This window comes from Neodiprion virginianus, chromosome 3 (assembly GCF_021901495.1).
Source record: "Neodiprion virginianus isolate iyNeoVirg1 chromosome 3, iyNeoVirg1.1, whole genome shotgun sequence".
Lineage (NCBI taxonomy): Eukaryota > Metazoa > Arthropoda > Insecta > Hymenoptera > Diprionidae > Neodiprion > Neodiprion virginianus.
Genome location: NC_060879.1, coordinates 41,270,069 through 41,284,994, shown reverse-complemented (window position 1 = coordinate 41,284,994; position 14,926 = coordinate 41,270,069). Strand labels below are relative to the sequence as shown.

At 45.7% G+C, this 14,926-nt stretch overlaps 1 protein-coding gene across 3 annotated transcripts in view; it reads right to left on the bottom strand.

Annotated features, from left to right (window-relative positions):
• The window catches only part of LOC124300453 (dachshund homolog 2), a 183,754-nt gene that overhangs the window by 43,222 nt on the left and 125,606 nt on the right, over nucleotides 1–14,926 (bottom strand). For all 3 annotated transcript variants that reach the window (XM_046754579.1, XM_046754580.1, XM_046754581.1), the window contains one exon: nucleotides 12,034–12,258. In XM_046754579.1, the coding sequence (XP_046610535.1) occupies nucleotides 12,034–12,258 (225 nt within the window). The remainder of the gene's footprint in view (nucleotides 1–12,033; nucleotides 12,259–14,926) is intronic.

The following is a 14,926-nucleotide window of genomic DNA, read 5'->3' as shown; positions in this document are numbered from 1 at the left end:
CTAATGTTGCAGTGTTTGCCTAGACGGTAGGGGCATTCGCGAAGGGTTGTAGAATATTATTGTTTCTACCCTTGCATATTATAGTTGAATAGTAATTAAACGTTTTCTCTTGAAGGGTGGGCCCTCCCCTTCCGGTCGAAATATAATTGTCATTACGCGAGGGCCAGATCGCGAGATCCCAGGGACAGACTCCGGTTGTGCAGTTCGGTGAAACGCCTTAGCCGCAGTTTTCGATGCTGCAAAATTTTCCCCGTTTTCACGGTGCGCGAGGGGCCACCGTTTCTTGCACGGCTCTGCCGGAGGGCCAAGGGACGGAAACATGTTCCCAAGTTTGGACGTTGACGCGACTCGTAGAAGCCAATAGTTATCCGATGCAGATTATAATCCTGGCCTAGAATAGAATAGTCTACAAGGGTTCGGTCCGGGTTTAAGACGGACTTAGCCGGTGTTCCGGCTGCTGGCCACTTTGCCTCCCATTAACCATTAACGAAAATAGGATTACGCTACAACGAATAGCGGCTTTCGATGTAACTCGACCATTTCTCCAGTTCCCTGCGGCAGGCCGCGTTTTCCGCAGCAGAACCGCAACCGAACGTCAATAAAACCCAGAAGTTTTCAGCTTTACACTAACTCAAAAAACACCCATAGGCTTCTCAAGTTTCATTCGATCACGATCGCCGTTCCCATCGAATTTTTTTGGGTAGATACTCGCGTTCCGGAATTCAGAGAAAACGGTGATCGATTAGTCATTCATCCAGACGTCACTCCTGATTCGGGTCTAACAATAAAACCGTAATCCGCAGAGCTGGAAGTGATCAACACTTTTATCGCACGCGGTTCCGACGTTTGTCCAGATATGCAGCCACTTTGAACTGTACCCGCTGTTCACGTATGTGCATAAGTAATATAGACAAATCCATTTGTTAACACGAGAATGTGCCGGCTTATCAGCAGGTACACTTTGACGTTTAAAGAGATACAGGTGGTTTTCAGCCCGGCTCACCGCGTCCCCAGAGTCGGCTGTAAGTGGTCAGTCGAGTGATACAGATATGTAGGTACATATTTGTCGTACGTTGCTCAAATGGACAGCAGATGGTCCCTCGGTTCAGCGCCGGCGCTGGGACAGCACGCGTTTTACTGCACTCTTAATTACCTTATCGGTTAAAAGCGATCCTCGGAACAGATAGACGCCCGACTTAGGCCGGACTGTTCGTTGCGTCTTTCGGAATTTCGCACTCCGCGAAGTTCGCTACCTCGAACGTCAAGTCGGATAGCTTGACGGTTGTTCGAGCTTAGCGACGGCTCGACCAATGTTTTCACGTTCAATTAACACGGGCGCACGTCTTGGTTCCTGATTTTTGTCCCGGTAATCCGGCTCCGTTGGCTTGTTAGCGGTTCCGAAAACACGAACGAGCATGCAGGAACATGCACGCGTGTGCGAAAGATAGCGTCGTCGAGGACGGTGGACGGCATATGGTCCTACACACCCGGGACAAGGCTCGATTTCGATCAAAGCATTAGCCGATCAAATATTAAACAGGGTCTATTATACGGGGAGGTGTTAACACTGAGTAAATAGTTATATTAGCGCGACTACAGCGGCGGCCCGTGTGAGTCGAGGCAAAAAGAGGAGCGGTGTACTGCATCGGTGTAGCTAGAGCCGGACTAAAAGCGTCTGTCAAACCGGAATTATAGGCTGAACGGACGCGCGTGTAGACACCTAGTAATCCCGATACTCGCATGCCGTACCTACCGATCGCCGAGTGGTATATTGGTAATATCTATCTCCTGAAAGGCTAACCTTCGGCTCTTCGCCTCGGACCGCGTCGCGATACGGCCGAAAGCATTTTCTGGTTCTGCCGATAGCCTCGGCAGGTCCTTTCCGCCGGTGGTAATCTGTCGAGTTATGGCGGCCGCCCGCTTACGATCCCAGAATTACGAGGTGCGAGCTATTGATTTCGCGAGACGCGGGGACGGAGAATCGGCCGATTTCGAAACGTCGAAAATTCCGCGTCGCCCGAGTCCTTTTACTCTCGCATCCGCAGTAACCAGACGTCCTTCGAATCGCATGTCCCGGCCACTTACGGGTCGTATTAACACGAGCCGACACCGGAAATGCAAATATTACCGTTAACTTCTACGCTGCAATTTTCCCCACAGCATGGCACTCGCTTTGCTAGTTGCAGGTAGCCAGCAGCTGCGGTCTACTCGAGTCACTCGATCTCGATCAGCGATATTACTGGCTGTCCCTGGGACCGTGACAGTAGTTACACCCGAGTTCATGCGTGTCTCAGAACAGGCATCGACTCCTTCCGTATATCGATAAATCTGCGTGTCATTTGTAGGAACATAATTGTTATGTGCGCTACTTGGGAACTACAGCGGATTTCGTGAAATGGTTTTCGGCTGTTCGGGGTATGCTTCGAAGGAAACGATCGTGATACAAGAGCGCGCGCCGGGTAGACAGGAATATCATCACCCACACTAGCAGATCCCCTTATTTCAGTCGCCTAACGACTGCAGACGTGGTGAACAGACCTTCTTGTTTATTTTTAGATCGTAAATATCCACCTGGTATTGTAACAAGACGTCAACGCGCGCTCAACAACGACCCGCAGGACGCCCAACTGCCAGCCCACCGATATGATCTTTATGGACTAGTAGATGCCGATTCGGAAGTTTCACTCGCACACTTTTGTTTCCATCATCAAACTCCTCGTGCTTCTTTTCTCTCGTCTTCTTCCAGAAGGCTCTTTTCGCGGGTGATTGGTATTGCAATACTGGAATTCAAGACCAAGTGATCGCTGAATTTTTTCATCTGTCGATTCCTAATCGTGACTTGCAACCGTTTTACTGCGATTTCGAAGAAACTGTTATAGCCAGAGTCCACAAACAAAGTTCATCGGAACCTCGCGTTCTCTGTGGCGTGCGGCCTTCAGCAAAAGTGCGCGTTGATTAATATAAAAGAGAAGCACCGTGCATGCATAACCGAGGCTGGCAAACAGGAGAGTTTTAACTACCGTTTAATTATGCAGCTCACCAGGATCAAAAAGGGGTAAATAAAAGGAGTTATTTACAGACAGTTAAAAAGAGGGTTACGAGAGAACGAGGAATTATATGCACAAGAGCAACTTGTAGTTCGTGTCGTGGTTAACGATGCCTTTTATTACCACAAGAAACGAGGATTTTGTTACAGTGCAACTTTTCGAGCTGCGTGGCTTTCAGCCGGAATCGCACATAACCAACCACTTTATTCCTTCGGCTGATGAATTTACGGTCACCGAGGCCCGATCTGTTGCAGCAGGCCGAGGCGAGGAGCATCGACTGTCACAAAGAACGATCAAGTAAAAAGTCGAAAGCTGACGCGACCATCATTCGTCAGCTAGGAAAAAGGACAGCAAAACAAGTCGACCAGTTTAGGCACCGTAACATGGAACGTAGAAGATGCCCAGGAGAAATGGCTTCGGATCAGATGCAGGTGCCCTTTTCCAAACCCATGAATGAGACGAAAGGTCAAGAAGAAGAATCAGGCCCAGTCAAGTGAAAAACAGACCCACCTTCCAGTTTTCTGCAGGTAAAATGAGATGCTGGGGTGGAGACCAGACGCCACTTACCCGAGTGTTCGGCTGCCTCTTCCGTCGTCGACTTCCGTTGCTTGCCAGACACGACAGACAAGCTTCGATCAGAATTTCTATTCCGAAACCCGGATGATCGGATCATTGCCGATGAACGGGATGGTAACTCCGATCCAGCGAAGCGAGGCGTGTTTCACATTGCTCGGGATCGGAAGTCACAAGCCACGCGTGAACTTGCGGGTTCATTCGCAGTCTGAATCTGAGATATGAGAGTGAATGAAAACATTCGAAATGTATTTTTTCATGAGACGATGGAGTCAACCCCTGATTGTATCGTATTCTTTAATTGATACTCTATCATGTTTTCTCAAAATGACAAACATTCGAGGATACTTTGATGTGACAAAAGTGGTTATGAGAGTTTTTTGGATAACTGATTTAGAATCTACCGTCCGAACTTCAAAATTCGAAGTGGTGGAGCAAGAATAGAAGGATCGACTTCATCACGATGGTTGAATTTCATTGAGAGACGCGGAAAAAATGCGTTAGAATGGTTTCCACCTACTCTAGAATCCGGCAGAGTGTTGTTAACATCGGAGGAGGACACCTTGCGAGGTTCCGTTGTCAATTTAAAAGAAGAGAGGGAGTACTCGCATCGCCGTGGCTGGTGCAGCGAAGCGAGCTTGGCAAGCTACATGGGGCGAGTTCTTTTATTGTTAAGTAAATAATCAACTAGTTGTTCCCATGTTAGGGATAATTTATTATCCTCTCGGGGTTCCTGCCCCTTCCTTCTCCGGTTCTCTCTAGCGCGTTAAAACTCTTAAATTCCGCGCGGGTGCAAAGCGCGCGTTGCGCCGCGCTGCGCCGCGTTGCGTTGAGTTGCGTTTATTTTCTTCTCCCCGCGACCCTTTCGCCTCCTCGCTCGAGCCGTGGGCCTTCTAAGTGGTGCTATATGCTAAGGCCCGAGGTTTCTTTAATTGACAATCGGCGGGCCGCCCTCCCGGAGCCTGCTCGTGGGTCCGAGGTGGTATCCGACAAGCGGCCGGCCGCGGCAACATCGTATTGTCTTCGGATTTTCTCCTCCTTTTTATCCCAGCGCCCTCTTCTTTTTACTCATTTTACGGGAACCGAGGTATATGCGCTCTTCTGGCCTCGTTGAGGGCCCCCGTTTGAGACGACATACCTGATCCTCTCCTCTCCCCTCTTCCCTTCTCCTCGCCCAACTCTTAAGCTGATCTCAACTCGCTAACTTCTTGCCAGTGCGCGCAGGGCAAAAATAATAAGGCAACCAGCCTCGCCGTACAACCAGTTTCTGTATTCTGACCAATAAACGCCTCCAGTCCCTATACCATAATGCCCCGCATAGCGTTAACCGCGCGGATTGCTTCTTCGGTATTTCAACTCTGATTATTAACATCAACATCGCCATCTGCACTTGTCGTATACATATACACATGTCCGATTCTTAGTCTTACTTCAATTACATACATTCATTTTTGTGTATTCCAATTTATACGCTCGTATAGTAGCAATTTTCTGCCTCAGATTTCACGTCGGTAGAAGGAAATTCAATGCCGTCATGAATGCAGTCGTTTAACGTTTCGTTATTTCCAAAGATTTTATTGATTACGATTAATCGTTCCGCTCTATCTCAAGCATTCACATTTCATCGAGGTTCAAAAAAAAGTTCTTGTTGCCTCTAGTTCGGAAAAAATACATTATACGTACAAATTTCCAACGACTCTCGAGATTGTAGTCTTCAGACTCAGCGATGAGAAGAAAAATGGTTTACATTCTCGAATCGTTCGACTTGAGGGTTAAAAGACGGTTCTAGTTCGATTTCCTTTGATCCAACGATTTTAATTTTGTAGAAGGATAATCAATCATTGCATTATACATTATACTACACAGGTATAATACGTTGCGGATCAGCTTAATTAAGAACGATACTCTTCCGTTTTAATCACACTGCACGAGCAGCGCATTTAGCACGTCTCTGCGAGTTGGCGTATTTTTTTTTTTTTTTTGATGCAAGCTGCACTTTTCTCTCAACAATTTCCCAAATCCATATCCGATAAAAGAGAACGATCGAGACGAAAAAATGGAGGATATTTCTCGAATCTTTTTATAAAGTCGTGCGGTACCGTTGTTGTCTGACCCTTTCTTTCTCCCTCTCTCTCTCTCTGTCTCTCTTTCGGCCCGAGGAGTCTTTATACTTCTTTTCACTCTATCTCCGGCCCGTCCTGGATGGACTCACGCTAGGGTTACGGCGTAAATGCGCATACAGGTTGGGAGGCGGAGGGGGAGGAAGATATAATGCACGTGCATACGGAATTCGTGGCGAATGTTTCTTCCTCTGTCGAGAGCGTTGTTTGCCCCCCTCGGCCGCCCCGTTTCGTTGGAGGTAATTAAATATCCGCCGGTTGTTGCCAGAGTCCAACCGCCCAACGCGCTACCTTAACGATTGTCTCTGGGTCAGAGGTCGCACACGCACACATCGCACAAATAATACCCTACTCGGTCGCGGTTATACGAGCCCCGGTGATGCAGAATGGCATGGGAACTATTATGCTTATTAAGATGGAAAGTAATAAATTATAGGCAGCTAATAATGGGAACCAACCTGATATAATTGATGCGGCCTTATATCTACACGTTATAGCTCGGCGTGTACGCATACACGAACTAATACTTCACACAGGCTTTATTATACTCGGCCATGTTCGATTCGCGAACAATCATGTATCGGGCATTGAAACCTGAGCTAGTCGGCACCTCTGCTTTGTCTCTCACTTCCGTCTTCATCCGGCGGCGATCCTTTTGCGATGACATTAAAAGTAACGGAAGCTATCTATCGGAATGATTCCAGTGTCTACAAATAAAGGATGCAAACGAAACACGATGTTATTCGTTTTTGATACTCGAGAGTACATTCACGGCTCAATAGTAAGCATTGGATTCATCTCTCCAAAACAATAACTCGTTACAATGAGTTACGAGGGTTACGAGCAATCGAAAGATGTGTCGTGTAGTCATGATTTTTCGTGGTTAGTTTTTTTTTTTAAAGCACCCACTGACAAGATCCAACCTCAAAGACAGAATGTATCAATGGGACGAGTTCGCACCACCACTACAAAAGTGAGGGATCTAATTGCTACATTATGATTGGGGTTAATCGACATTGACACTGCTCTCTAAACATAAGTCAGTCATAAGTATACCACTGGAGAAAATCAGTGTATATACGCTGTCAATCAGTGAAATGTGAGTGAAAAGTTACTGCATCGTCAGTGTATGTGCACTGATTTTTTTCCAGTGGTATACTTGTAACTGGGAGTCAGTGAATTTTCGCTGATTCAAATTAAGAGAGTAATTGCGCAAATGCTCAGCTTTGAATCAGCGTGTTGTGTATCAACAGTTTCAGTAATGCGCTAAAAATTTATCTTTGAATAGTGTGCCAACCAGCCCAAGTCTTTTCAAATACCGTAAGGATCGATGAGACGGCTCGCTTTTCCGTCTGACGTTACTTTGCAGGGAAAGCGAGGGATGAAGGTGTAGAAGGTTTACTGCCAAGCGCCACCATATAATACCCATGGGTGCGAAGCATATCCGGCGCGTGTTGCAGAGTCTATTGTAGGTTGATACAGGTACCTGTGATGCGCCTAGTAGAAACCTGCAGGCCAAACCCACGCCTACAACTGCGCGAGTGCCGTTTACCGAGACGAATGTGTGCCTCCGATATTGGTCTGCGGCTGCGTATTGGTATACACAAGAAGCATTAACGGGCGAGGGTGTGTCCCGGCTAATAAACTAATTTCGGTCTTAATTAAATCCAAGACAATACGGCACTAATTAAAGTAAACATTAAACACAATAAAAACCGGTATCCGAACGCAGGTATAATATAAGCTATAAGAGAGTCGAAGTCCTGCATCCTGGATCCCGATGCACGCTGCCATGCTGCCGCATCGCCGGTCCGGTTGTAAAAGTTATTCTCTCGCTCACGTGTCTGCTGATCGGCCTCGAGATCACGGAACTCTTCTCCCGCTTCCTGCCTCTCTTATACCGGTAATTCACTACCGACCCCCGGCGACCTTGTCTTCTCTAACCGGGAACCGAAATCACTCCGATATCCGCCCCCTTTCAGTTGCGGCGACGACAATGTCTCAGCGATAATTTACTTTGAATATTGAATGAAAGGGTATAATCCATGACCTCGACGTGTACTGATACACAAATATGTTTTCTACTCACTGATTCTATACAGAAAAAATTGTGTTTTGTATTTCTCCCGACATCTTGGTCTATCGTCCAATACGAGCGGTGATTAAAGAGGACTCGAACCTCGTGATGACCACGCCAAGCAGAATCACAGCGACAGACTCCTAGTCGCTTGAAAAGCCGGAGCTTTTCCGGCTAGGCCATAAGCTGAACGTGGTTGGACCGATGATTTGATAAACCCAGAGATCGGGCAAGTGGGTATAAGGTCCGGTTCCGCGGAGCAGGCGGTGACCAAAAATCGCGATACTCGCAAGTTGCGAGGTAGAGAGACACGCAGGTTTGTACACGTATAATGCACAGAGAGAAAGAGAGAGAGAGAGAGGAGGAGAAAGAGAGGGAGAGAGAGAGAGATAGAGAGAGAAAGAGAGAGAGAGAGAGAGAGAGAGAGAGAGAGTCGCGGCGAGTCTACAATTTTAATTAACCCGGTACCGGGTAGCCAATCGCGATCGAATCGGGCGCACGATCTACAAGGAATCTACATAAGATCCTCCACTCCCGGCTACAACTCAATTCCCTCCGGGGGCCCCCTGGTCCTCGGGGCGCCTCTCTCATCGCCAAGAGACGCGTGTGTGCGGGCTCACCCACGGCCGATATCCACCTACCGCCATACGTCGCTATCTCCGAGATCGGAGATAGTAGCAACTCCGGCATCGGCACCACCACCACCATCACCACCACCATCATCACCATCGGCAGCGACGACCTGGACGCAGTTACACATGCCTCCCACCCGTATTGTCTGCTTGAATAAATTCTTCGAAAAGGAGGAGGAAAAAAATAAAATGGAACCAAACACCGGCGACGAGGGGGGTCAAGAATTAACAACCCCCTATATTTCCCAGCTCCGTACGTACGGCGAAGTCGTGATTCGATATTTCTTACACGCACGTACTACGTTAACTATGCCTTGGTGTCGGGGTGAAAATACTACCGTTACAGTAGGAAGTCACCAGCGTGCTTCTGCTCCACCAATTAATCCTAGAATTTTAAGTCTTGGCGAGAAGTTGAAAAAATGATTAAATATTTCAAGTATCGCGATAGACTTGAGACAAATTTAATGTATGGCTGAGTAGTTGAAACCTTGGTTTCAGGTCGAAATAAGTCGTCGAAACTGTCAGCAGGACCATGAAGATGATAAATAATGTTACATTTTGGGCAAGTCAAACGATAAATCAGAGTTCATACCATATTTTTATCTCAGAATTCTCTTTATCGACATTAATGACTGTGTAAAATAATTCTCACTCAATTTTACCGTACAATCATTCGGAAGTTTGAATGACACGTAGGCTGAGCATTAGATATAAACAATGTACAGTGTAGCCCGAAATCGATGCTGAATTGAGAATGACATTGCCGAGTATCGACTGTGATAAGTGCAGATTAGCAGTCTCCTTCAACGTAAGAATAGATATTGAAATCTGCAAATGCTCCTCCGTTCCGTTCACGCGACGTTTCTCAATGTCACTTACAGCTTTCGTCCGATATCCCGAACCGACGATGTCCGCAAGGAGTACCTTATAAACCACGGTCACAGGAACGCGGAGCAAAAGAGATAAACAGTGACGCGGGGTGTATTTTGTGAAACCGGAGACGGCACGCGAGGATAAAATGTAGCGAGGGGTTACGAGAGACGCGCCTCTCGCCTTCGTTCGCGTCTTCTCGGTGACTTTCGTCCTTTTGCCGAAAGGTGGTAGGTGGTAGGTGGTAGGTGGTAGACCTCTTCGCACAACGGAGGACAACGTATGTCGATAATTCCCCCGGTCATCCCGCGTGAATTGGCTCGGGTTGGTGGGTGTAGAAGCACCGACGTCACGCCGCCCTCAAGGTGGGCTGAAAATGAGAGCCTCTAAAGTCTTCTAAGCTGCAGCGATCGAGACGGAGAGACGAAGAGACCGCGAGGTTCGAGGAGGTGAAATAAGGCATAACGCCGGGTAACTCGACACCGCCGCTCGCGTATGTAAAACCATATGGTGTAAAACGAGATGCCGCTTCGTTCGAGTATTAAATTGGGTCTTTCGAGACACGTGATGCCACTGCTTGAACGGCTTAAGCGTACCTGCACCGCCCGTCTTTCGAAACTATCTGCCCCGATGCTTCGTTCTATCACCAATCCGCCTCGATCCCTTCCCAGCTCACACCACCGCGGCTATAATTCCATTCTGTCATGTTATTATTGAATTTTCATCATTGGAAAACCTCGCCTGGAACCAATTCAAAATCTTCGACTTTCTTTTATTATTCAACATTCCGTCTGATCCCAAAAGGAGATTGGAATTATACCGCTGGAACATTGCTCTGTACGACTAAAAGCAACCGTACCCTACAACTGAAATGATGAGTGACAAATTTTTTTATACACGAGTTCAGTTGTGCCTGATCAATGGCAGATACGGTGAGTGAATTTTAGATCGTTGCAGTGCGTCTTAAATAGCCGTGAATAATAATTATGAAAAATACCACAACGCTCGACGTATCTGTGATTGATCAAGCAAAAGACTAAGCTCGATTCAGAACTTCTCGTCTTTATAATTCATTTATTATTTTCATAACTCATAACTCATATTTATATTTGTATATTTATATTTATATATATATATGTATATGTATATGTATACGAATCGACATCGAATTTATATGTATGTATATCATGATAGTGTAGATGTGCTTGTTTTTCTATATACCGTGAGGGTCTCTTGACGCGATCCTTTCGCGCCACTTGAGGTGACTCTGAGTCTTGAGGATCGGCGGCTTTGGCCGTCAGTCCGAAAGGCTCGCTTCAACAAACTCACTCTGTATGTCTATTGTAATATTACGATAATTATTATATAAGAACTGTTACACTGATACTTAATGAATTCAAAATCTTTAAAATTTATGTACCTATGTATATGGTAATAATAATAATACTAACAATAATAATAATAATAATAATGATAATAATAGTAATGATAATAATAATGATAATAATAATTTATGACTAAAATGGCAACATTTATATGCAGTGCCATTTTATTGTTGCCAATTTTTGTTATTTACGTCTGCCATGATAAGTTGATTTCGCAATAGTCGGTAACAATAAAATGGACAGATGCTTCACATCGAGATTTAAGTCTTATGGTTATATTAATTAACTTAATAAATTCTCTATATCTATACTCTTTTTTACGATTTGCCTATCTGATCAGCCCATTATAGGTATATGAAAAATTGACTGACTTTTTACGATGTAGCTATCGAGTCATGACCGACTCTCGTTCAGGGTCTCATGCTTTCCTAACTGATTTATTATCCATTTTTCGCTCTCCTTCTCGCTCTCGCTCATTCTCCCTTGCCTCTTGATTCGTCGTGAAATTTTTTTATCTATGCGCATTATACTGCTTGGATATATAACATAGGGAAAAACTGTCTAATCAATTATACATTAGCAATCGTTCAGGTTGTACTAATAAAATTCGAATCCAATTCTTTAGATACTCTGTGCACGTAAAGTACATCTGACGAGATATGCGATTTTTCATAATTGTACTCTCAAGATCTTTTATTCGTATATCTGAAATTTTTCAGAGAAATACTGTAGCAAAAGCTCATAGAGACGTTATTCAAAAAAAAATTGTCGATCATCGACGGATACGCATAACGTCTAACTAATTGTGGTGACCACAATAGAATCTACAGATCGTGTGCCGACGTCATTAAAGTGGTCGTCGAGTCGATGGAACGCGACAGACGAGTGATCATCAAAACGGTAAATCGGGAATAAAAGACCGGGACTTACGGCCGCCAAATTTACTAAATCCCATCTCGCACTCCACACGATATCTCGTCAATTTTCTGGTAATATATTCTGTGCAACGTAGGACTGGAAACATTCTCTGTATGATATAGCTAACAAATTTTAATAACAGTTTCGAAATGTAGCTAGAAGAGGTTAAAAAATGGTCAAAGTCCGGAGACTGGATTGGATTGGATTGGATTGAAGTGGATCGGAGCCATAAATCATGAATGTGCGGTACAGAGCTTTCCGAATCCCGGAGAATGAATCGGCGATTAAAATAGCGGGAACTCGGATCGGGCGATATTCAGTGCCGCCTGCTAATGTGGTTTTGGGATAGTTGAAATATAATGAAATTGTGGAGAGCGCCCTCGAGGGTCTTAAGAAAGCCCTGCCACTGACCTTTCTCGTGGTTGACCTTGCGCTCCTGCCGCCGCGCGTTGTCCGCCGCGACCTCGAGGAGGCCCTGGATGTTCCTGAGGAGGGTCTCGGTGCTGGAAACCGAGGGGTCCTGCCCACCCTGCGACACGGCCACCGCCGCCGAGGCTATTTGGGAGTAATTTAAAGCTTGCGGACTTTCGGAGCCGGGCGCTGGCAGCGGGAGGTTCTCCGGCACGTCCGAGAGATCTGGAAAATGAATAAAGGCTACATTGTACAGGTGTTGAGACGCACCGGCGATTCATCGGGTCAGTGAAAGACGCAGTAAACTCAGCAAATATGGCGCACTTGAAAGGCGGGAAACGATCATAACATAACCTCTCTTTCTTTGTTCAAAGGTTACAGTTGATCTTCCAATCCGAAATCATGTATGAGCAAAATTCGAATAGGAAGTTAGAAGTGACATTCTGACAATAGAATTCATTAAAGGATTTCGAAATGCAGAAGGTCGGAGAATGTGAAATTCAAAATGTAAAAAGTGTAAATTGTAGCATCGCAAAACCTGTAAATGCCAGTGTTTATACATTTTTGTATATTTCTACGTTTACTCGGACAAGGTATTCCAAATTTCAACTTTCTATATATTTCTATCCGAATAACGATATTTCTCCACATCTCTCCACTGATTCTCACGATTCTATATTTTGACTTCTCACGTTTTCACCATTCCACATTTCGACTTGATTCTACATTTCGACTTGTCGCACATTTTAAATTTTCTGAAACTTCGATATTGTACCCATCTACTCTGCGGCCATTGTTTGACTCCCTTACACAGGAATTATAACAACGGGTCTCCGAGGAGTTTCCGGTAATCTGTTATTGCACTCAGAGGATTCAAAAGCGCACAGTAAATGTCGATGATAAATTTTATCCGTGGCCAAATACCCCCAAGGTGGGTAAGGTGTATACTTAGCAAAAGTTTTATATTTAGGTAGACAGAAAAGTTATGCCGGTTTTCGTGCGTGTCTCGACGCCGTAACGTCGCGACGCCCCCTTGTTACCTATCCGCGAACATTTGATTTAACGTTATTTCAATTCGAATTAATCCAACGCTGGTAATATTTAACTTTCACCGCGGTGTGCAACATCGCCTCCGAACCCCCGATGCTCATCCCGATCTTGTACCTCGGCAGGACCATGCTCGTTTAACATGTCCTCCCGGGATATTTCGACGTCTATCTATATGTATGGCTATTCATTCATCGGCTCCCGGAGTACTAAGTGGATGTTCGTCGATGAAACGAACAATTTTCTCATCCAGCTCGAGACTAATACGCGTCACGGAATCGGAGAAAGAAATTGATGTACAGAAATACGCGCCACCTGATTTTTATTTAATTGATCGTAACCGTTAGTTTATAGCACAATTTTTATTAACGCTGCTGTAAGTGGAATCGTTGATAATTTGTCCATTAGAACCGGTCCTTTTTTACATCTTCTCTCCTTTTACATAACGATATCTTGAAGCAACTATAATTTGATCAATATGGTTGGGCAACTGTATTATTTATAGATTTGAAATACAGCTTCGAGTCGGTTCGTGGAAAGAAATCCATGACACAGGATAGCGAGCGAGAATTTATTGTTTAGAGAATGCTCAAAAATCTTCAAGGCTTTGCGAATGATTAATTACAGTTTGTATTAACGGTTTTACATAGCTTGACGATAATAAATAATGAACTCGAAGAACAACGATATCGATACAAGGGGGGGAATTTTTGTCAATAAGTCATATTCAGATAATCACTCTAATGGAAATTACGTCTGGGATCATAGATTACATTGGACAGATTCCCACGTGGCTATGTAAGTCGATACTGAGGCTGGATCAATTAGACAAATTACGAGTGACACGGTCGAGGTTAGTCTTCGAGATCCATGCGTGGATCGCCCGAGGGGCTGACTCAAGAGCGTAAGAAACCCAAGAAATGCAGTATTACGAACGGTTATGATATTGCGGGTCGAGCACACGCGCGGTGTAGAATCCCGCCGAGCGGCAAGACGGAAGAACAGAGAGAAAGAGAAAGAGAAAGAGCAAGAGAGAGAGAGAGAGAGAGAGAGAGAGAGAGGAATAAAGTCAGTCGTGCACGTGGACAGCGAGGAGATCCGTTTGCGCGGGGCTCGGTTTAAGTGGCTTTCATCGGATCGCCGGTGCAGCTTTATGGCCAATGATAGGTGGTTTATTGTATCGTCTTTTAATTATCAGCGAGCACCTACAGCGCCGCATTTGTTACGGGCGGTACTTAGACCGATTCCGATCCCGGAGGTCCCGCAGGATTCGCGACCCGGGACGATAACGCGCCAGTCGGCAACTTAGGGACCGGTGACACCGAGCCATTACAATTATCGGCCGAAGGACTCGTCATTTTCGCCCTTTGTCCAGCGCGCCGGCGCCTCAGACTCGCTTCACGCTTCCGCGCATGCGCGATGGTCCACCGCGGCGCCCGCGCAGTAAATGAGCAAATTATTATCGTCGTGCTGCGGTATAGCGAGAGATATTATTTCTAAGAAACTGCAGTGCGTCTCATTAAATCAGAACTGCATTCCGAACGCGTGTTCACTCCCACAAGGCTTCCCCTTGTTCGGGGGCGCGCGCGCAGCTTCCACGCTGAGCATACACGGCCCATTTCGGTATACCAAATAACCACCCAGCCACCCACCCACCCGCGGGATTTATCGGTACAACTTGATATTTAGCGAGCCATGTTACACGCGAAATAATATCGTAGCGGTAACGGTGAAACCGCACACCAAGCACTACCTGGATACCGGTCAAGGAGTCGTCGTTCATTTCGCCCGTACACAACGGGCCCAAGAATTAGTCATCGGCTTCTTCGCGGCACTAGCTTAAGGC